The sequence below is a fragment of the Macrobrachium rosenbergii genome, chromosome 9 (genome assembly GCF_040412425.1).
Source record: "Macrobrachium rosenbergii isolate ZJJX-2024 chromosome 9, ASM4041242v1, whole genome shotgun sequence".
NCBI classification, from domain to species: Eukaryota; Metazoa; Arthropoda; class Malacostraca; order Decapoda; family Palaemonidae; genus Macrobrachium; species Macrobrachium rosenbergii.
The window spans coordinates 50,503,608-50,527,607 of NC_089749.1; the positions used below are offsets into that span (position 1 = coordinate 50,503,608).

The following is a 24,000-nucleotide window of genomic DNA, read 5'->3' on the forward strand; positions in this document are numbered from 1 at the left end:
GTAAAGATCACTAGCTAAAATATTTCCGTTTTATTTTACAACATTTAGCATCTTGTTTACTTAATTTACTTTTCATTTTTCACAGTCTTATCTCCATTTGATAAGAATAAAAAAATTTCATCCACAAGAATTGGATCTGGCTTGGTTCAACACTCAAACTATTTGGCTGACCACTGATGCATGGCTATTCTTGTAAACAAAAATCAATATAAACTAGTCTGTTAAAAAAATTGATTTTGTGATCCTGTGCAGTATAAAAGCTTTTTTTATCTGAAATACAGGAAGAAAAATGATATATGAAAATTAGATTATTCATTACTCTTTATTTACCCAATAACTTGTGAAAGATGTAACATCCCAATAACAATCAAACACATCTTGATTGACTGTCCCAGATGGCATCATGAAAGAAAGACTTATTTACAAAATAAATCAATAAAGGATATTCTAGCAGAAGGTAATAACTTTTCAATTAATAATATCATTCTCTTCTTAAACAAAATTAAATTAATAAGTAAAATATAATCTTCCCCTTTTTTTCCTTTTTTTTTCTATTTTTTTTTCTTGATTTTTTTTTTTCTAATTCCCCCCCCTTTTTTATTTTATTTATTTATTTAGTTAACTACTTAATTTTTTATGTACTCTTTCCTCCCTTCTTTTCCCAGCCCGAGAAGAACCCTAAAGGAGTTCAGAGGTCTGGTTGGGCAAATCATTTATAACTAACTATTTATACAATAGCAGCAAATACATAAACAAGGAGAAGGAACATTCCAGCCTTTTCAGAGAATATCATTAAAATTTAATTTTTTTTTTTTTATTCTATTCATTGTTACCATTACATAGTAAGTTTTGCCAGAGTGATTTTGGTTAATTTGAGGTAACGGAAAAATAATTTTTTATGTACTTACAATCTTGGTTAATATTTTGAGTGAGGATGATGGTGTCTCTCGCTGTGCAGGTAAACTCTTGGCATCTTGAAGTATAAATGGCTCCATTATATGGCATAAACCCATAATTCGAAACCTCAGTGTATTGTTGATAAGCAGTAGTCCAGCTAATATTGGTATACCACCAATCATAAAGGCTTTGGTCTATACTGTCATGATAAAAGTTGTAGTACTTATACTGGTCTGCGCTCCATATATTGCAACCTATGGAAAAATTAAAAGAAATAAATCAAAATACAAAGTCTTAAATACAAAAAATGTACTATATGCTAAGATACTATCGAAATTTGGTTCGTGCATGTATTTATGTTGGCACTGTCATTTACTTAAGAAAACATTAATTCAATCCAGATATGCTGCATGACTCTGTATCTGCTGATACTGGGATTTTTTAGCAAATACTTTTTTACGGGTAATTCATTGCGTAATTTGTGCCATTTCAGATTTTGGCTATTCTTGAAAGGGTCTCAAGGACAGCTAACACTAGTGACTTAAATAGTAATGAGGTTTTAGAGTAAATACAATCTTATCCTGTAAAATTTATGAAGAGATATCTTACTGGCTTAAGATACAGGTTTATGTTAATCTAACACTGAAACTTAACTCTGTTATCTTCTCTAGTCTGGTGGGTTTGCACATTGATAGTATATAATTTTTTCACGATTTAACTCTTTAGTTATATTGAAGTGTACATTTAATTCTACTCTGTCTTAAAGTAGCATAATATTGGCAAATAGATTGTATGACTTTTACTGTCTTTTGCATTTTGATTTTATTGCCCTGAGGTATAGGGTCTAGAGAACCAGTTTTGAGAGGTAACAGAAGTGTAAAGTTCCAGCTCAACGGATTCTCTATGCTGAACCTCCCGTTTTCTCTGGTGCCTTCACAGCTGACCCGAGGTTGCAGTACTCAGCCTTATCATTATTATTGTAATTTGTACATTTATTACCAGTTCATTTGCCCTTATACATAGTATATGTGTCAGAGTATTTTTGTGTCTAATCAACTGTTGCTAATCATCTTGTTATCTATATGTACCTGACCTATTTTGTGTAGAGAAATAGTTTTGACCTTGAGTCACCTGTAAATTTTGTACTAACATCCGCGTATACGCCGATGTCCGCACACCACTTTATAAGCAAGTCGCTTCCTCAATAAACTAGCAGTACTGTACTTGTCTTCCTGCTCTTTCTTTCGCACCCTTTCACAGAAGCACACTAAAAATAAATTCTGAATTAGCCCACTGTTGACAAGTAGTTTACAAGACTTATACTGTCTTTTGTATTTCGATTTTATCGCCACCACGATGTATACGGTCTACAGAACAAGTCTGGAGAGGTAATGTAAGCACACTAAAAATAGCAAATTTTAATAATTTATATTTTTCCTTGGTATACAAACCAGGCCTTCTATATAGAAGTATCTTTCAATGTGAGCTGGAAATCAGCAGAAACTTGTTAACCAGGTGGTTAATAGGTGGAGATGGGAAGTGAGTGGGCGAGCATTCCTCACTCACCATCCACTGCACTCACTTTTCCTTCCGCCAAAGGGACTCAGCAGGGTAGTGAGGTGGAACTAAATATGGAAGGCTCTGGTTTGTATTCCTAGCACAATACAAATTGTTACTCAAAATTTATCTGTTCCTATGGGAATACAAACCATCTCTTTTCATATAGGAAAAACATACTGCTTAGGTGGGAGGTCAGTCCTTATCAATTGACTGGAGTTACGAACCACCACAGAACTGCCATGACTCAAGTTGCCTTGCAAACAAGGGAGCCAAGTCTCTGAACCGTTACTGGTCTGGCAAAATGGCTGGCCAGAGTAATTGGGTCCTGGGCCTGAATGTCCCTTATAAGGCAAGAAGGTACCATCCAGACAACCATGATGTCTCCAGTAAGCGATTTCTTGTCGGAAGGCAGTTTGGTTCTGGTAAAACCCAGAAATGGGCACCTGACTAGGCTATACCTAGTCCCCTACCCCCCTCGTTATAAGAGAGAAGATGAGGGAGATGCCTCCCAGTCATCTACAGGGAGAGGATGCTCAAAGTGCAATCACCTGTACACTGCCATATTCCAGCATGTACTTTATACCAGATGCTGCTCTCGAAAGAGGGAATAAGGATGGAATGGAACTCAACCCAACCACTTCCACCTCAAAACTTATACCAGGCTAAGGTATGTCAAACAAGTATTGACTGTGCCCAAAATGGAACTTGGGACTTTACAACCTGCTGGACAGCTATAACACGTGCTGAAGAAAAGCTTCTGGGAATTGACAGCAACATTTCTCAGGTAAACTGAGGAACAGGGAGTCTGATATATGACACTCATTATCTCAAACCCTGAAAACCTCAACCAAACAGTGAGGGATGGACTAAATCCCTTGATCTCGAGATTCCTCCCACTACACAGGAAGGGAACCTCCACCCTCAGAGGAGATGATGGTCTGAAGAACCCATTAGAAGCCAAATAAAAGAGTTACTAGGTAACTTTTTCTCTCCATAATTGGAAATAAAAGAAAACATCCCACCTCTGAAAGTGGATAGCTCCAAGTAGTACTGAAAGCACGGGCCAGCAAAGCATTACAGTCGACCCCCAGTATTTAGGGGGGTTAGGGAACACAACCACCTACGATGAGTTGGAACCTCCATCTAAAAATGCTTATAAATGCCTATTTTAATAGTTTAAACACCAAATATACCTTAAAAATTATCATCCTAAGACACTTTACTATCATTTCAAAGTCATCTTACAACTTTAATGTACACTTAAAAATTTATGGCTTACAGCCATGCGAGAACACCCCAACAACTATTACTGTGCTCTTACCAAGGCAAAAACTAATCAAGTTATCCCTATACATATGCAGACATACACATTTCCTTTCATACAGTATTGAAGCCTTACTGTTTTCTTTTAACATGGATAGGGGTGATATTGGGGATCAATACTGACTGAGGATGATACTGAATTAGCTGTGTAGTCCGATAAATGACGGTGAAAATACGACTGCAGAGCAAAGCAGAGGAGTTACATCTCTGGGGGTGCCACTTCCCCTTCTTCAGGTGCTTCTTCAGGGGTTTTGGGAGGGTCCTTCTTCATCTGCCCAAGAAACATGGTGATAGGCAGCTGTTCTTGCTGCTTCTTCATGATGACAAGGGCATTATTATAGGGCACCATGCATACATCAAGAGCATTTGTGAACTTTATGGAGCATTCCATATAAATCCCATGCCGAAGATGGCCCTGCAGCTCCTCGGCCATCCTCTAAGTCAGCATAGATGTTCCAAAGACAGCCCTTCATCCTCCTCCTCCTCATCCCCTGAATCTGGCATGTCTTCTTCCTTGCTGGTAGGCTTTATCAGCTTTTCCAAATCCTGGTCCATCAGGGAGTCAGAGTGGGCATCAAAGAGGGTGCCAACTTTATCCTCAGTGATTCATCGAAGCCTTCTCCACAAAGCATCCTCGGCAATTGGACTTTATCGATGGCCAAATGTTGAATTTCTTCAGGAGGGAAGCCCTTACAATCGTGAACACACTGTCCACAACTTCTTCCAGCATGCATTAAGAGTCTCCCTATTCACATCTTTCAATTATCAGTCAATGATGGTCAGACATGTGACAATCATGAATTTATGCCAATACTCTTTCAGCATAAATTCACTGTCCTTGTCCATTGCCTTCTCAAGGTGCTCGAGGGAATTCCGGGTGTAGAGTGCCACAGAATGGAGGAGAGAGGTGATGTTGGCAGGGAGGAACTCGAGCTGGACTCCCTTGTAAATGAGGCCTGGTTTTCAGCATGAAGCCAGCAGCATTGCCACACATGATGAGGGTAACCCTATCCTTCTGGGCCTTGAATCCAGAGGCCTCCGGCATCGTCCTTCATGAGGTATGTCTATGAAGGCATCTTCTTCCAGGACAAGCCAGTCTTGTCCATAAAGAACACCTGTTGTGGATGGTACCCCTTGTCCTTGATTATTTTCTTGAAGGTCTCAGGATATTTTGTGGCCGCTTCCATGTCTGCCAATGCCACATCCCCATGCAGAGAAATACTGTACTCTTAAGTTGGAACTGCCTTTGAAAATGGTGGAACCACCCCTTGCTGGCCCAAAAACCTTGAGGAGCTGGTGATGGTTCTGCTTCTTCCTTTCCTCTTCCTCTTCTTCTTCTTCTTCTTTAAAGGGTTCGTCGAAGTCTAAGAAGTCTGCTTCATGTACATCGCCGCCTTCCATAAGAGTCAAAAACTGTTGGTAGAGTTGTCATGCCTTCTCATCAATGATATTGGTGTCGTGGGGGCTGTTCTTCTTATAGCAGTCCGTGACCCAAAACAGCAAGGCTGACTCCATCCTCACGATGCTCTTATCACACACCATGGAAACCTTCTTAGAACTACTGTAGAACTGAACACTCATGGCCTTCCTTATCTCCACCTCTTTTTTCTTAATGTACCGGATGGTGCTCACATTCATGACATAATGTCGGGCTACTGCAGCGTAACTTTTCCCTTCCTTCAACATATCCAGAAGTCCTACCTTTTCCTGGAGCACCTTGAGCTTCCTGTGGTGCTTAGGCTCTTTGCCAGAAGCCTTAGAAGGAGCAGGACATTTAGGAGGCATCTTAAGGCACGACTCAGAAAGACACACACACACACACACACAGATTAACACTGCGAACAAAGATGCAGAATGTACACAGATACACAGCGAAACACTCAAACAGCAGAGGGATATGCTTTGAAGTGGCAGAGATGGGGCTCTGCAGTACATACGCACATCTCCATGAGAGAAAGTCTTGGGGGTACACAGCCAATCAGCGCCAAGGAAAATTAATGGCACTCCTGTTTTGGCTGCTTTGCAAACTCCAGCCAATAGTGTATCAAGTAGCATTGTGCCAAGGTATTTCAGCTTCCCAAGATGCAGTTTCCTTTTGCTAGCTTTATGTTTGGAATTTATGGGGCTGGTTTTGGGGTGAACATTCAACTTTTCATTGTTTTCTTTCTTTGTATATTAGTTTGACGCAATATATATACTGTATGTTGAACCAATGATCTGGAAACTTGTTGTAGTAGTCTCTCTCTCTCTCTCTCTCTCTCTCTCACTGAAGCTCTTTTTGTTATTGTGTACAGTATATATGATTTGCTCTTATAAACTTACAATATGGTTTAGAGTTGTTGGTTTTCAACCAAGATCCATTCCAGCAGACATAACCGATGCAATCTGCTCCATAAAGTGGTTGAGCATGATGGTACCATGTCCCATCAAATTGACAACCTGAAAGAGTGAAATAAAAAAAATCTTTTAATGAAGATGGTAAATATCACTGGCTATAACATTTCTGCTTTATTTTATAACATTTAGCATCTTGTTACTTAATGTACTCTTCCTTTTTTACAGGCTATAATATTTCTGCTTTATTTTGCAACATTTAGCATCTTGTTACTTAATTTACTCTTCCTTTTTTACAATCTTACCTCCCTTTGATAAGAACAAAAAAAATTTCAACACAAACTATTTGGCTGACCACTGATGCACGGCTATTCTTGTAAACAAAAATCGATAAAAACTAGTCTGTTAAAAATATTGATTTTGTGATCTTGAGCAATATCAAAGCTTTTTTATCCAAATAACAGGAAGAAAAAAGTTTTATGAAAATTAGACTATTCATTACTCTATACTTATACAATAACAGCAAATACATAAAGAGAAGAAACATTCCGGCCTTTTTTGGAAAATATCATTAAAATTTTTTCTTTTTTCTTTTTTTTTTTTACTCCAATCATTGTTACTATTACACAGTTTTTCCTAGAGTGATTTTGGTTAATTTGAGTTAATGGAAAAATAATGTTTTATGTACTTACAATCTTGGTTAATATTTTGAGTGAGGATGATGGTGTCTTTCGCTGTGCAGATAAACTCTTGGCATCTTGACGTATAAATGGCTCCATTATATGGCATAAACCCATAATTCGAAACCTCAGTGTACTGTTGATAAGCAGTAGTCCAGCTAATATTGGTATACCACCAATCATAAAGGCTTTGGTCTATACTGTCATGATAAAAGTTGTAGTACTTATACTGGTCTGCGCTCCATATATTGCAACCTATGGAAAAATTAAAAGAAATAAATCAAAATACATAGTCTTAAATACAAAAAATGTATTATATGCTAAGATTCTATCGAAATTTGGTATGTGCATGTATTTATGTAGGCACTGTCATTTACTTAAGAAAACATTAATTCAATCCAGATATGCTGCATGACTCTGTATCTGCTGATACTGGGATTTTTTAGCAAATACTTTTTTTCGGGTAATTCATTGCGTAATTTGTGCCATTTCAGATTTTGGCTATTCTTGAAAGGGTCTCAACGACAGCTAATACTAGTGTCTTACACAGCCATGAGGTTTTAGAGTGAATACAATCTTATCCTGTAAAATTTATCTTACTGGCTTAAGTTACAGGTTTATATTAATCTAACACTGAAACTTAACTCTGTTATCTTCTCTAGTCTGGTGAGCACATTTGATAGTCATATTGAAGTGTATGTAATTTTTTCAAGACTTAATTCTATTGTTATATTGAAGTACATGTAACTTTTCACAATTTAATTCTACTCTGTCTGAAAGTAGCATACTATTGGCAAGTAGGTTATAAGACTTATACTGTCTTTTGTATTCTGATTTTATTGCCCTGAGGTATAGGGTCTAGAGAACCAGTTTCGAGAGGTAACAGAAGCACACTAAAAATAACAAATTTTGAATTAGCCCACTGTTGGCAAGTAGTTTACAAGACTTACATTGTCTTTTGTATTTTGATTTTATTGCCATGATGTATAGGGTCTACAGAACAAGTCTGGAGAGGTAATGTAAGCACACTAAAAATAGCAAATTTTAATAATTTATATTTTTCCTTGGTATACAAACCAGGCCTTCTATATAAAAGTATCTTTCAATGTGAGCTGGAAATCAGCAGAAACTTGTTAACCAGGTGGTTAATAGGTGGAGATGGGAAGTGAGTGGGCAAGTATTCCTCACTCACCATCCATTGCACTCACTTTTCCTTCTGCCACAGGGACTCAGCAGGGTAGTGAGGTAGAACAAAATATGAAAGGCTCTGGTTTGTATTCCGAGCACAATACAAATTGTTATTCAAAATTTATCTGTTCCTATGGGAGTACAAACCATCTCTTTTCATATAGGAAACATACTGCTTAGGTGGGAGGTCAGTCCTTATCAACTGACTGGAGTTACGAACCACCACAGAACTGCCTTGATTCAGGTTGCCTTGCAAGCAAGGGAGGTCAAGTCTCTGAACCGCTACTGGTCTGGCAAAATGGCTGGCCAGAGTAATTGGGTCCTGGGCCTGAATGTCCCTTGTAAGGCAAGAAGGTACCATCCAGGCAACCATGATGTCTCCAGTAAGAGATTTCTTATCAGAAGGCAGTTTAATTCTGGCAAAACCGAGAAATGGGCAGCTGACTAGGCTCTACCTAGTCCCTTCCCCTTCCCTCGTTATAGGAAAGAAGAAGAGGGAGATGCCTCCCAGTCATCAACAGGGAGAGGATGCTCAAAGTGCAATCACCTGTACCCTGCCATATTCCAGCACGTACTTTATGCCAGATGCTGCTCTCGAAAGAGGGAATAAGGATGGAATGGAACTCACCCCTACCACTTCCACCTCAAAACTTATACCAGGCTAAGGTATGTCAAAAAGTATTGACTGTGCCCAAAATGGAGCTTGGATGACTATACAACCTGCTGGACAGCTTTAACATGCGCTGAAGAAAAGCTTCTGGGAATTGACAGCAACATTTCTCAGAGAAATTGAGAAACAGGGAGTCTAATATATGACACCCACACTCATTACCTCAAACCCTGAAAAGTTCAACCAAACAGTGAGGGATGAACTAAATCCCTTGATTTCGAGATTCTTCCCACTGCACAGGAAGGGAACCACCACCCTCAGAGGAGGTGATGGTCTGAAGAATGCATTAGAGGCCAAATGAAAGAGTTACTACATAACTCTTTCTTTCCATAATTAGAATTAATGAAAGAAAACACTCCAACCTCTGAAAATGGATAGCTCCAAACAGTACTGAAAGCACGGGCCAGCAAAGCATTACAGTCGACCCCCTGTGTTTAGGGGGTTTAGGGAACACAACCACCTGCGATAAGTAGGAACCCCGCCTCTAAAAACGCTTATAACTGCCTATTTTAATATTTCAAACATCAAATATCCCTTAAACTATCATCCTAAAACACTTAAATATCATTTCAAAGTCACCTTACAACATTACTGTACCCTTAAAAATATATGGCTTGCAGCTACGTGTGAACACTCCTACAACTGTTACTGTGTTCTTACCAAGGCAAAAACTAATCAAGTTATCCCTGTATGTATTCAGGCACGCACATTTCCTTTCATACAGCGTTGAAGCCTTACCGTTTTCTTTATCGTCGATAGGGGTGATATTGGTACATTAAATACTGTACCTACATACTGTACAGTATTTAAATATGCATTGAAAAAATAAACAAAATAATGAGAAGTTTAAGATTACATAAATCAAACAGGTACTAGCCAGTGATGAATGTTGACTGAAGATGATGATGAATTAAGTGTGCAGTCCAATAAATGATGATGAAGATATGACTGCACAGCAAAGCAGAGGAGTTACATCTCTATTCATCCGCTCAAGAGGCATGGTGATAGGCAGCTGCTCTTGCTGCTTCTTCATGATGACAAGGGCGTTATTATAGGGCACCTTGCATGCATCAAGGGCATTTGTGAATTTTATGGAGCATTCCATATAAGGATCCCATGCTAAAGCTGACTCCTGCAGCTCCTTGGCCATCCTCTTAAGTCAGGATAGACATTCCAAAGACAGGCCCTCATCCTCCTCCTCCTCATCCCCTGAATCTGGCGTGTCTTCTTCCTTACTGGCAGGCTTTGTCAGCTCTTTCAAATCCTGGTCCATCAGGGGGTCAGAGTGGGCATCAAAGAGGGTGCCAACTTCATCCTCAGTGATTCATCGAAGCCTTCTCCACAAAGCATCCTTGCCAATTGGACTGCCTTATCAATGGCCAAATGTTTAATTTCTTCAGAAGGGAAGCCCTTACAATCGTGAACACACTCTGGCCTCAAGTTCTTCCAGCACCACGCATTAAGTCTCCCTATTCACATCTTTCAACAATCAGTCAATGACAGTCAGACATGTGGCAATCGTGAGTTCATGCCAATACTCCTTCAGCATAAATTCACTGTCCTTGTCCATTGCCTTCTCAAGGTGCTCGAGGGAATTCCGGGTGTAGAGTGCCATAGAATGGAGGAGAGAGGTGGTGTTGGCAGGGAGGAACTCGAGCTGGACTCCCTCGTAATAAAGATCCACAGAGAGGCCACCAACATTATCCATAATCAACAACACCTTGAACTCCATGCACAAGTAGCTGAGGTAATACTCAACTTGAGGGATGAAGCTCTGAATGAACCAGTTAGATGTAAGGACTTCAGTGATCCAGGCCTTGGGGTTATGCATCCAAAACACGGGCAGCAAGTGCTTGTTCTTATTCTTGAGGGCCCTGGGGTTTGCAGCCTTGTAAATGAGTCCTGGTTTCAGCATGAAGCCAGCAGCATTGCCACACATGATGAGGGTAACCCTATCCTTCTGGGCCTTGAATCCAGGAGCCTCTGGCTTTGTCCTTCACGAGGTATGTAAATGAAGGCATCTTCTTCCAGGACAAGCCAGTCTTGTCTATAAAGAACAACTGTTGTGGATGGTAGCCCTTGTCCCCTGATGATTTTCTTGAAGGTCTCAGGATATTTCACAGCCACTTCCATGCCTGCTAATGCCGCATCCCCATGCAGAGAAACACTCTTTAGTTGGAACTGCCTCTGAAAATGGTGGAACCACCCCTTAGTGGCCCAAAAACCTTGAGGAGCTGACAATGGTCGTGCTTCCTTTTCCTCTTCCTCTTCTTCTTCGAAGGGTTTGTCAAGCCCTATGAAGTCTGCTTCCTGTACATCGCCGCTTTCTGTGAGAGTCAAAAACTGCTAATAGAGTTGTCGTGCCTTCTCATCAATGATATTGGTGTCGAGGGGGATGTTCTTCTAACAGCAGTCCGTGATCCAAAACGCCAAGGCTGACTCCATCCTCACGATGCCCTTATCACGCACTTTGGAAACCTTGGCACTATTGTAGAATTGGACACTCATGGCCTTCCATATCTCCACCTCTTGCTTCCTGATGTACCAGACGGTACTCGCATTCATGCCATAATGCTGGGCTACTGCAGCGTAAATTTTCCCTTCCTTCAACATATCCAGAAGTCCTACCTTTTCCTGGAGCACCGTGACCTTCCCGTGCCGCTTAGGCTCATTGCCAGAAGCCTTAGAAAGAGCAGGACATTTAGGAGGCATCTTAGGGCACAATTCAGAAAGACACACAAAGGTTAACACTGTGAACAAAGATGCGGAAAATACACAGATACACAATGATACACTCACTCAGTGGAGGGATACGCTTTGATGTGGCGGAGATGGGGGCTCCGTAGTACATACATACATCTCCACAAGAGAGTGTCTTGGGGTACACAGCCAATCAGTGCCAAGGGTAGAGCCAATCAGCACCAAGGAAAATTAATGGCACTCCTGTTTTGGCTGCTTTGCAAACTCCAGCCAATAGTGTGTCAAGTAGTATTATGCCTAGGTATTTCGGCTTCCCAAGATGCATCGTCCTTTCACAAGCTTTGTGTTTGGAATTTCTAGGGTTGGTTTTGGGGTGGACATTCTTTAAGGAAAAAATACATTTTATTGATATTTTGCTCATTACATTAATATCTGAAGCCACAAATCCTGAACTGCAAATAGTCAGGGGTCAACTATACAAACTTAAAACAAGAAACTAGATTTCATGAAAAAATAAAAATGTTCAACTTTTCATTGTTTTCTTTCTTTGTATATTATTTTGAGGCAATAAATATTTTGAACCAATTATCTGGAAACTTGTTTCCAAGTAGTAGTCTCTCTCTCCCACTGAAGCTCTTTTTGTTATTGTGTATATATGATTTGCTCTTATAAACTTACAATATGGTTCAGAGTGGTCGGTTTCCAACCAAGTTCCATTCCAGCAGACGTAACCAATGCAATCTGCTTTATAAACCGGTTGAGCATGATGGTACCATGTCCCCCCATATTCACAACCTGAAAGAGTGAAATAAAAAAATCTTTTAATGAAGGTGGTAAAGATCACTGGCTAAAATTTTTCCATTTTATGCTACAACATTTAGCCTTGTTTTTACTTATTTTATTTACTTTCCTTTTTTACAATTTTATCTGTCTTTGATAAGAATAAAAAACTTTCATCCACAGGGTTGGATCTGGCCTAGTTCAACGCTCAAACTAGTTGGTTGAACTCTGAATCATAAGCTGTTCTCGTAAAATACAAAATTTTATACACACTCATCCAAGCTAAAAAAAAAAATTTAATTTAGCAGCATCCAAGCTTTAATTTTCTGAATAACAGGAAGAAAGAAGATTTAAAATAACCAGACTTTTCATTTCCCTATACGTATTTGTAAAACAGCAATAAACACATAAGCAAAGAGAACAAACATTCCAACCTTTTCAGAGAATACCAACAATTTTTTTTATTCAACTCCATGCTATTCTTACATAGTATGTTTTGCTGGAGTGATTTTGGTTAATTTGATATTATGGAAAAATGACATTTTTATAATAAAGTTTTATATATACTTACCAAGTAATTACTTAGCTAAGAGTTTCTCTTGTCTTGGCAGCTCAAATTCAAAAATTCGCGGGTTAGCGCTTCAGTTTAGTGCAGGTGCCAATCTCGCCCACTAACGAGAGTATCAGGAACTACTCGGCAAATACTTGTCATTACACTTATGTTTTATATCCATGTGAGGGGAGGAGGGAGGGCTCCATCCGTAATTACTGGTAAGTATATATAAAATTTTATTTTATTAATAAAATTGTCATTTTTATATATGTAACTTACCCCGTAATTACTTTGCTGAATTCATATTGACAGGTGGTGGGGATTCATGGACAAATTCTGTTCCCAATCACTAATCATAAAATGATCTGAAATACTAGATAAGTTGCCAGCACTGGATACAGTGCTTGTAGTTCCTTGTTAGTTAAGAGAGCCTGCAGTAGAGAACTGCCTCTGGTTGTTGCTCAACTTATCCTGTAGCAGCGTGGCAGTAAAGACAGGAGCGCCTCTACTTAGGTGGGAGTTTTGTAGCCAAGGAGTACTCTGATGGCTAGCAAAGCATCAGTGGAAGTTATGCAGCTCAAGGAGTTATCCAATGGCTAGCAAAACTTTAAAAAATGCCCTTGCCCTGGGCACAGCACCAATATAAACACAACCAGATAAGACTGTCACTTGCACTGAAATAAAGACCATGACCCATTCACTGACAGTGATGGGTGCTCCATGTATACTGTAACCCCTGGCTCTCACAAGTCTCGGCACCTTACTACAAGGTGAATAGATAGGAGAAAATCCTATGCTTCCTTCCGCGATGCCATGCCAGTTACTAATAATGATCGCAAGGTACTGCAAGAAACTAACATTGTTTTAACTTTCTTCGAAAAACGAGGAGCGAAGATCGATTACACTTCCAGAAGGTCAACTGTAGAATGGACGTCAGGGGCATACAATGCCTGAAAGCTAATGAGGTAGAAGCTGTTCTGACATCCTTATAGAGGGATGAATAAATTTGTTTTTATTTAGCATTTCCCAACGTTTTGAGAGAGAGAGAGAGAGAGAGAGAGAGAGAGAGAGAGAGAGAGAGAGAGAGAGAGAGAGAGAGAGAGAGAGAGAGAGAGAGAGAGAGAGAGAGAGAGAGAGAGAGAGAGTAATTGTCGTGAAGTGAGTGCTTCAGGTTGTTGGAAGAGGGATGAGGTCGTTAGTTTGTTTACGGCGCTGTCTGTCTGTGGAATATGTGAAGGATTTTTCAGTTTTTTTTTGGAGTCTTTAGTCAGAGCTAGTGCCGGTCAGTGGTTCTTGTGTGGGACAGTTTTTTGTCGTATGCTTTTCTGGGAGTTGTTGGTCTTCTTGTTGGTGTGCTGTTTATTTGTGTGTGTGTTCCGTTTCTTTTTTTTTTGTATTTCCTTGTTGTGTTTGTGGTTGTTTGCGGTTGTGGTTGTTACGGCGGCCTTTATCCATCTCCAGCAACCGAAGATCAGGGTGAGTGTTGTTTGTTGTTTTGTTTGTGGGTTTGAATTCCGCCACATAAATTTGGCGCCCAACGTGGGGCTGTTGTAAAATAGCCGTTAGGATTGTTTGTGGTGGGTCGAGTGAGAGTAAGAGGTCAGGATGAGTGAGATACAGAAACTGAGAGAGGAACTCCGAGTGGCTAGGGAACTCCAGGGTAGGCTGGAGGAGGAGAATGGGAGGCTGAGGAGAGAATGAGGAGTTGAGGAGTCAGTTGGAGGAGATGGGAGGAATGCTAAGAAGTGCAAAAGAAGAAATGAAAGGGGAGATGAAAGAGTCAAGAGAGAATGGAAGAGAGGGTGGATAAAAAGTTGGAGGGAATGATGAAAGGTGTGGAAGAAATGGTGAAAGGTATGTTCAAGGGTGTTTTTGGAGAAGGGGCTGTTGGAGGCAGGTTCTCTGGAACGTGTGAAGGGGTAAGAGAGAAAGAAAAGGAGGAAGAAGTGAATGGAAGCGTGAGTGATGAAAGTGATATGGGAATAGGAAGTAAGAAACGAGGGAATGAGAGGCAGGGTAAGAAAAAGGGGAATGAAAAGCAAGGGAAGGAACAGAGGGAAAGTAAGGATAAGTCAGGGGGAGAAAAAGGGAAGAAGGGAAAGGGAAAGGAAACTAGTAAGAAGGGTAAGGAAATGGGAAAGGCAGGAAAGGAGGGAGAGGGTGAAGGCAGTAGTGATAGTGAGGTGGATGGAGGTGAGTGGATAAAAGTGGATAAAAAGAGGGGGAAGAAGAGTGTAATGAGTAAGATGAATGTAAGTGCAGAAGTGGACTCTTTGTATTCGGAAGAGGGTATGAAAGGACAGAGTGAAAGTAGCGAAAGTGAGAGTGAAAGTGAGAAAGAAGTGAGAAAGGCTATGTATGTGAGGGAGGTACCCCGGTGTGAAAAGTATAATGAGTATGGAAGTAGGGATGTGCATGATTTCTTTAGGGAGTATGAAAGGTTTTGTCAGGATAAGTATGGGGAAAGTAAGAGAGTGTGGGCACGAGAATTAGGAGAGTATTTGACTGGGTTTTTACTTGATATGTATAGGGTTATTATGAGTGTGGGGATGTTGAGTATGACAAGGTGAAAGCTAGACTAGTTGAGCAAGCGAGGCGTATGAAAGCGAGTGTTAAGTATAAGGGGAAGAATGAATTTGATGAGGCAAGAATGAAAGCTGGGGAAACCTTGTCATTGTATGCTTGTAGGCTGGAGACGTTGGCAAGGAAGAAGTTTGGGGATGATGGGATAGATGAATGTAAGGAGTTAGTACGGAAGTTGTTAGGGACAGTTCCAGATGGAGTTAGAGAATTTGTGAACTTGAAGCGGAAGGAGAAGAAAAGATGGACGAATGAAAGGTTGACTTGGGGAGAAATTTTGGAAATTGTAGAAGATTATGAGCTTGACAGGGTTATAAAAGAGAGAAGTGTAAGTGTAAGGGCTGGGGTAGATGAGAGTACCAGAGTTCGGAAGCTTTAGGGATGCAGTGTTGAGGGGCCCAATGAGAATGGCCGATAGTGTAATAGATAGGAGTGTAAGAGCAAGTAATGTGGAGGTGCCAGTGAGGATGAGTGATGGGTTTGTAAGGGAACAACGGTTGGACGGGTTAGGGATAGTAGTGTACAAAGGGGAAGGTCGGTGAGTGGAAGTCGAGCGAAGTGTTTTAGATGTGGAAAGGAAGGACATACAAAGAATGAGTGTAGGTGGGCTTTAGGAGCGTGTTTCGGTGTGGGCAACCGACATTTGGTAAGGGAGTGTACGAAAGATAGGGGGTTAAATGCTACAGGTGCGGACAGGTGGGTCATGTTGCTAATGGTTGTAGGGGTACCCGAGTGAATGTAATATGTGGTAACTGTGGTAAGAATGGGCATTATGCGAAATGTGTTCAGAACCGAGAGCGAAGTGTGTCGAATGTGGAATGGAAGGGCATGTATCAAGTGTATGTAGACGAAAGAGGGTGACTGTGACAGCGAATTCGGGAAACTGAGTGTGAAGGGGGTTCAAATGGGTGGATCCTCCAGGATGCAAGCGGTGCGTGTGATGCATGTACGTGAGGGGTTGTTGCATGAGGATCAGCAATTTGTTTTGATAGAGTATGGTAGGAAACGTAAGAAAGGGAAGAACGTAAGTAAACTGAATGGTCGTAAGTTGTGTGATAGGGGTGTGAGTGCCAAAGTGAAAATGAGTGATAAAGCGTGTAATACGGATGAATGGGATGGTATGAATAGAACGTATAGCATATGCGGGTTTGATATAACTGAGTTGACTGAACGTGTAGGGGTTAGTGAACGGTTGGAGGTGAGCGAAAGTGTAAGAATAAGAGAGCGTAGCAGTAATATACGAGTGATTAAAAGCATGAATGAATCGTTGCAAGAATTGGAAAGGTCAATGAGCGAATGGGATGGGTTAGTTGAAGAATTGGGGGAGGTATTTGGGAACGAGTTAGAGGGTATAGATGAGATTGTGGATGAAATTGAGAGTGGTAATAGTGAAGAAGATAGCGTGAATCTGAGAGAGAATGGAGGAGATGATGTGAGTTTGAATGTTGCTAGAAGAGAGAGTGATTCTGAGAGAATGATTGCGTGCCCGTGAACGCGATCTAGAGGACCTGCTAGTGAGCATCCGTGGGTGTTGCGTAAGGCGATTTGAAAGAGGTGTGAAAGGTGTTGGTTGGGAAATGCTAAAAAGGGGGGAGAAATATAGAGGGATGAATAAATTTGTTTTTATTTAGCATTTCCCAACGTTTTGTGAGAGAGAGAGAGAGAGAGAGAGAGAGAGAGAGAGAGAGAGAGAGAGAGAGAGAGAGAGAGAGAGAGAGAGAGAGAGAGAGAGAGAGTGTAATTGTCGTAAATGAGTGCTTCGGTTGTTGGAAGAGGGATGAGGTCGTTAGTTTGTTTACGGCGCTGTCTGTCTGTGGAATATGTGAAGGATTTTTCAGTTTTTTTTGGAGTCTTTAGTCAGAGCTAGTGCCGGTCAGTGGTTCTTGTGTGGGACAGTTTTTGTCGTATGCTTTTCTGGGAGTTGTTGGTCTTCTTGTTGGTGTGCTGTTTATTTGTGTGTGTTCCGTTTCTTTTTTTTTGTATTTCCTTGTTGTGTTTGTGGTTGTTTGCGGTTGTGGTTGTTACGGCGGCCTTTATCCATCTCCAGCAACCGAAGATCAGGGTGAGTGTTGTTTGTTGTTTTGTTTGTGGGTTTGAATTCCGCCACATCCTTAGCTTCCCTTAAAAGGAGAAAAATGCTCTCCTACTTCTAAGAGTGTCTCAAAAAAGGTTGAATGTAGACTGGACGTCAGGGGCACACAGTGCCTGAAAGCTAATGAGGCATAGGTTGTACTGTACTGACGTCTCTAGCTTTCACTAAAAGTAGGCTAATAGCTCTCCAGAAACTAAGAGTGGCATCAGAAAACAAGTCCAACCACAAGAGAGGACCGTACATTCTTAGATGGTACTAGAACACTAAAGGTCATGAAAAAATCTCCTGTGCTTCCAATCCTGCTCATCCAGAGCCAAGGATGCAGGAGAGTTCGCGCCAGACAACCGGAACTGGCGCCAGGATGTAGGTAGGGCGAGCAGAGCTGGTTGTCAGCTAACTAATCGGTCGGGAGCTGGTGGCTGCTCCTAGAAGCTCAGGGTAGAGCGGGTACCCTGCTGTAGCTGGCACCAGGCAAGGCGGAAGTCAGGTGAGGAAAAAAAGCTCGGGCTGATGGGTGCTCCTGGGAGCCCGGAGCACAATCCCAGGCTGCCAAAACCATCCTCTCTTCCATTAAGTTCTTGAGAAACAGAGAGAATGGATCCAGGTCATGGAAGGGTCTTCATTCTCCGTTAAAAATTCCCAGGGTAAATGAGCAACCTGCGTTACTGAGTCACACATAGCTTGATAGCCCCATCTGCATCTCTCAAATGTCTTAATAGCACCTCTGAAAAAACATCTTCCTGATAAACACCTGGATAGCCCAAAACCTGTCCATGCAAGAGCGTATCACCCTTGATAGTGTCTCTTTCGCAGCAAGCCAGGGACCATAAATTACAATTCAGAATGGGGCTACGAGAGATGTCGTAATGTTCTGACGAGTCTGAAAAGGCCAACTTTTCCTTGGCCATGTTGAACAGTGGAAGAGTGTAGAGTCCAAGTTAGCACGAACTTGCACAATGGTGTCCATTAAGGTCTGTGGTCTAGTCTAAAGGAATACCATAGTGTAGGAAAGAGCGAGGGTCGAGAAGGACTGAAGCCTTATGCAAGGGCTTTCAGCTTTATATCACAGTGTGAAGGTTCCATTCTCCTGGGGACACATCCCGGAAATTCCCAAATCCACGAGCAGGCTCCCTTGTCTAGAAGCAGCAGTCTAAGACTAGTCTCATGAGAAAGGACTTCCTTCGAAAGATTAAATTCAGATAGATACCACCAAAGGTCTGACTGAAAATTCCAGTCTTGAAGGAAAAAACAGCAGCAGAGTCTCGCTATGATTCCTTGTCCCTGTGCGGGGCGAAGACTCAATAGAAGGCTTGCCAAAGCCTAACAACTCCCAAACTGGCAGATTCTGTCTTGTAAGACGGGTCTATGATGTATTTGGAGTCTGTATGTGGACAAGAAAAAAAATGAAGTGTATCTCACATAACCAGGAACTTCATACAAACGGCCCGGAGAATGGATGATAAGACTGTTTGGTTAGTCTCTGCAACTGAGCACTGAAGAACATGGAGCAGACAAACGGATAACTAATGGACTAGTTGTCAACCCTGCTGATACTTGACAGCCATGGAGACATAGCCATCAGCGTGGGATCGACTTACGTGATAATGCCCAGCATGGACTCGATGGCACATCGTACAGACTGAAAACATGCAGAACTGTACTTGGCCAAAACTAACATCTGACACACTCACAGGAACTATGAAAGTCCACAAGACACCAAAATCCAGCCATGGGATAAAAACAGTCTTGAACAAAACCAGAGGTGACAACTGCTGCAGTGAAGAAACAAACTGTTAAAAGGAACTAGGCGTTCAGAGGTGGGAGCCCAGTCTGGCTAGAAAATGTTGAGCGCTCAGGAATAGGTATTGGGAGCTCGGGATTTGGCGCCAGAAATCTGGTGCAAAGAGCTCTAAAGTTGATCAGGTGCTTGGAATGGCACAGTTAAAGACAGGGAAAATGGATCAAGGATATATGCCGTCTGAAAGCAGCAGTCATTGATTCTCTTGGTAGACGGCTGAAGGCAAAGAAAAAAAAAAAGGGCTGATAGTGACTGGGTGTTTCTTCCAGTAGGATAAAGAGAAGCAAGGCTCCCTTCTTGTGATCCCAATGAAGGAGTGGAAATCTCAAAATACTAACTTAGCTGTCCTTACAGCATAGGACAGGATTGAGGGAACAGCCAAAGTGATGTCTCTTGGCAAGACTTTAGAGGCTCTTATCTTCTTAGCCCCTGCTCTTGAGGTCAGTCAAGAAAGACCTTACTTCCAATCTTGACAAGAGTTTCAGCCAGGAGAACTAATTCCATCTAAGGATCAGAGGTAGTAATGGACAAAGAAAACTTGTCTTGCTCCCTTACAAACCAAAGTTAGGCTCCCAACTCCCTTTATAGGTGATAGCTTTCTTCTACAAGCTCAAAATCTGTACATCGGAGTCCTTGTCTGCAAAGGACAATGCTTTGAGACACCAACTGACCTAAAAAAAATGGAGCAACTCAGATCATCTGGAACTCTAAGTGAAGGTCAAAATATAAGTCCTGTAATGATTTTGGAACAGGCTGAAAAGATACAAAACTGCCTGAGAGCGTCTGTATGGTACTCAAAGGAGAAGAAACCCAATGATCAAAGACTGGCGTCCACCACTTGAAGACCAGAGCCCCGCTTTCAATTGGATATTGCGCTCAAAAAAGAACAACAGTGTGTTCCCAGAAGAGACAGGCGCCGAGCTAAAGACAGACTGGCGTCAGCCACTGGTAGGATGGCGCCAGGCGCATGAGAACTGGTGCTGTGAGCTCTATATGAAGAGGAGCTCCGGCGCCATAGGGTGCTAGGGCACTACTGGAAGCTCGGGTGCTATTAGGAGCTCAGGCACTTAACGAGTGCTATAGAAGCGGACAAAAAGAACGCTTGTACACTGATGGTCCACTTGGCACAAAAACTGACGATCCACAACCAGAAGTTCATGAGACAAGCGCACAAACCTGTCCCATTAGAAATAAGGTGTGGGCTATACTCCTGCTCCCCGATATGCTCACGGGAGAGTGGAGAAGGGCGAAGATCATCAGAAAAAATGCCTCTTCAATGGCCGCTATTCATTAGAAAAAATGCCATCAGCATTTTTCTTCACTGGACTATCACTGGAAAAAGGCACAGCTCTATGGACACCTTTCCCATGGCTATCCGTCGACACTTGCAGGTTTGACTGAGGGGCAGTTACCCGGGGACAAAACCCTTTTGGACTCCCATGGACCGACAGTATGCCTCCTCCCAGGTTTAGGGGAGTCTGGCAGGGACTGGGTTTAGGAGAGCCGATAGGGCCAGATAGCCACCACCTCCACTACACATTCAGTAAGACGCCTTTCCACTGGCTGTCTGTCAATACCTGGGACCGGCAACAGGCTCGAATGAGGGGGTGAATATCAGTGTGTAAACCCCTCGACCTCCCTTGGACTTCCAGTATGTCTCCTCCCAGGTTTGGGGGAGTACGACTGGGACCTTTGTCTAGGAGAATCATGGGACAAGTAGACACCTCCTTCACTGCACAACACTTCACTATCACAAGGTTAACATCTGTTAACCTAAAACAAGACTGGCAATGGCACAAGAAGGAAGTGAGGGAGCCAGGTGTGGGAGTAAGTGGATAAAATAGGCAGGAAGGTTAGCAGTAGGAGAGAGATGGAGCCAGGATTTCAGTAACTGGCGCCGAGCAACCGAGCGCGGATGCCGAGGCACCAGAGAGTGAGCCCCGAGTGCCCTAAAGAGGGTGCTGAGCGCCTGAAAGCTGGCACCAAGTGTTCTGCAGTTGGCGCCAGTCGAACCCAGTAGCTTGAGCAAGCAAGCACTACTGAGTGCTTATAGAATGAGCTAAAAAAAATGTGGAACTCTTTACGATTCCTGTCATCCTCTGAAAGAATATCGTAACCAAAACATTGAGCACAATTCTCTACTACAGCATTCCTGCCCTTACACTTTTCAGTTCTCCGCAAAGGAAAGTGTAATAATATGTCCTATTAATTCTTTAAGGACAAATTCATGAAGTACACAGAGTACCATTATACAGATGTCCCACTTTCTTTCAAATGCTAATTGAGACTTACAGATTGCATTTCAATACTGAAAATATCGGTCCGGTGGTGAAAACAATATTGTGTTTATTACGCTACTTGGAAAAAAGTTGAAGTACAAAGAGCACCATCACACATACATATCTCAATACTTACCAAACATTATTTGAGACTCGCAGTATGCATTTCATTCTCAAAATATCGCTCCGGTAGCGAATACAAGGTTACGTTTATTACACCACTCGGAAAAGGAAAGTTAACCTTTACAGACCAAGATGAAGTACACAGAATACCATCATATACAGGTAGTGCTCGAGTTACGATGGGGTTAGGTTCCAAAAAACCCATCGTTTGTTGAAATAATCGTAACTCGAATATAGCCTAGCCTACACTAGGGTAATCAGTACGATGTATACATATATGGTAGCCTAGCCTACATTACACAGTATACTCTATACATATACAGTATAGTAATTATTAATGTCAGCTAATTCTGCAGGTTCAATGCAGATTGACTTATGATAATTCAGTATAAAGAGAAACTGAATAAAACTAACCAGAGTTAGGATAGCGTACAGTATGGTAATCGTATACGTAAACAGTAGCTAGCCTACAGTATATTCTATACATATATGGTAGAGTAGTAATTATTAATACCAGCTAATTCTGCAGATTCAATGCAGACTGACTTATGATAATTCAGTATAAAAAGAAATTGAATAACAAGAAAAAGAATCAGACTGTACTGTAAGGGGTACTCACCAAGATTTGGTTCGTCGTTGGCACACGTGATTCACGTGAACGGTGTCAGGCTGTTGATGGCTACGGATAACTAAAAATCGGAAGAGGAGGAGGATGATAAAGCTTCAGGATCATCAACTCGCTCCTCTTCAGATAGTATTTCTTCTTCTGTTAGTTCAGGTGTTTCAAGATTAAGAGATGAAGGGGATCAAGGTTCAAATGTCGGGGTAGGGGTGCGGGTGGGGGTAGGGGAGGCGGAAGGCGATGCCACTGGAGTTGTTCTCTTAAAGAAGTGCTCCATCGTCGGTTGCATAGTGCGTTTTTTTCGTTCTTCATAAATGACTTGGTAACATGCAACAGCATCTTGATGTGCTCTTTTAACTTTAGCAAACCATTCCATGTTCCCATCCATTTCACTCAAAAGTTTCAGTCCATGTTCAAATGAGGCAAAAACCTCTGCTAGCGCTTTTGTTGTAAACTTTCGCTCTGGCTCTTCTTCAATTTCTTCTTCCTCGTCTGCTCTTTTTCTCTCTTCTGCAAGAGCAATTAAATCTTCTGCCGTTAGCTCTACATCTTGCACATCTAAAAGATCTTGGATGTCTTCCTCATCAATTTCTAAATCTAAACTTCTCCCAAGTGTCACGATCTTTTTATTAATTTCCACAACTTCTTTATCTTTACTGAAACCTTTAAATGAGTTCACATACACTTGTAGCAGATTTTTCCAAACCCCATTCATACATTCTTGCTTCTTTATGGATGTAGGACCATTGAGGCATATAATTCCAATACAGTCCTGTTTCGTCGACATTAAAGATCTGCTCCGGCAAGTACCCTTCATCAATGACGATCTTTTGCAGAATATCCTTGAATTTAGCGGCTCCTTCGGCGTCAACGCTTGCTGCTTCAGCGCTAATTTTCACACTATGAAAATTATGACGGTTCTTGAAGCGATGAAACCATCCAGCACTTGCTACAAAACTTTTGTTGTGGTTATCATCATAGTTTTTTTCAGTTCATCGAAAAGCATGCGAGCCTTTGTTTGGATAGTTAAGAGACTGAGTGGCATACGCTTCTGTATCTGATCCTCCATCCACGTGACCAGTAACTGCTCCATTTCTTCCAAAGGTCCTATCCTCTTCTTTGATATAAGTGTCGAATGAACTGAAGCAGATGCCCTTATAGCGTTCATTATCCGTTTCTCGTCTTTAAGGATGGTGGATACCGTTGATTGAGATAGATGCTCGTCACGTGCGATTGCCATGACTGGCTTTCCAGCGGCACGCTGGTTGATAATTTTCATTTTCTGCTCCAGAGTGATAGACTGCCTCTTCTTTTTCGCACTACCAGCACGAGACACACTTGGGTGTTTGGCAGACATAGCGATACAAATTTGAGTTTTAGAGTTTGGTGTATTTACAAAAGCACAAAAATCGTAAATGAACACTGACCTATTTTAACTTCCGGCACAACGAGAGCAAGCAAGGTCAACTCATTGAATTAATGTACCTGTTCCAGCCTCTCGGCCCAACGTATCGTACACCATACGCTGCCTGATTGGACGTTGTTGCCTGCGCCAGTCACCCGCGAAATTTAAAAATACGTATTTTCAAAATATTGTCGTATCGATATTAATTGCTAACCCCATCGTAAGAGCGAATTATCGTAAGTCGAATCATCGTAACTCGAGCACTACCTGTATACATATCTCAATTCCTATCACACATCATTTGAGATTTACATTTATGCATTTCATTAATGAAAATATTGGTTGGGTAGATAACGCAATACTGTATTAACATTTTTTTATGTTAATCGAAAAAAAAACGAGGTAGCAAACACAAA

At 41.5% G+C, this 24,000-nt stretch overlaps 1 protein-coding gene across 1 annotated transcript in view; it reads right to left on the reverse strand.

Annotated features, from left to right (window-relative positions):
• The window catches only part of LOC136841779 (uncharacterized), a 213,259-nt gene that overhangs the window by 39,052 nt on the left and 150,207 nt on the right, over positions 1-24,000 (reverse strand). Inside the window, exons 18-21 of the mRNA XM_067109065.1 lie at positions 12,031-12,147; positions 6,807-7,049; positions 6,103-6,219; positions 909-1,151 (exon numbers count right to left, since the gene is read on the reverse strand). Of these exons, the coding sequence (XP_066965166.1) occupies positions 909-1,151; positions 6,103-6,219; positions 6,807-7,049; positions 12,031-12,147 (720 nt within the window). The remainder of the gene's footprint in view (positions 1-908; positions 1,152-6,102; positions 6,220-6,806; positions 7,050-12,030; positions 12,148-24,000) is intronic.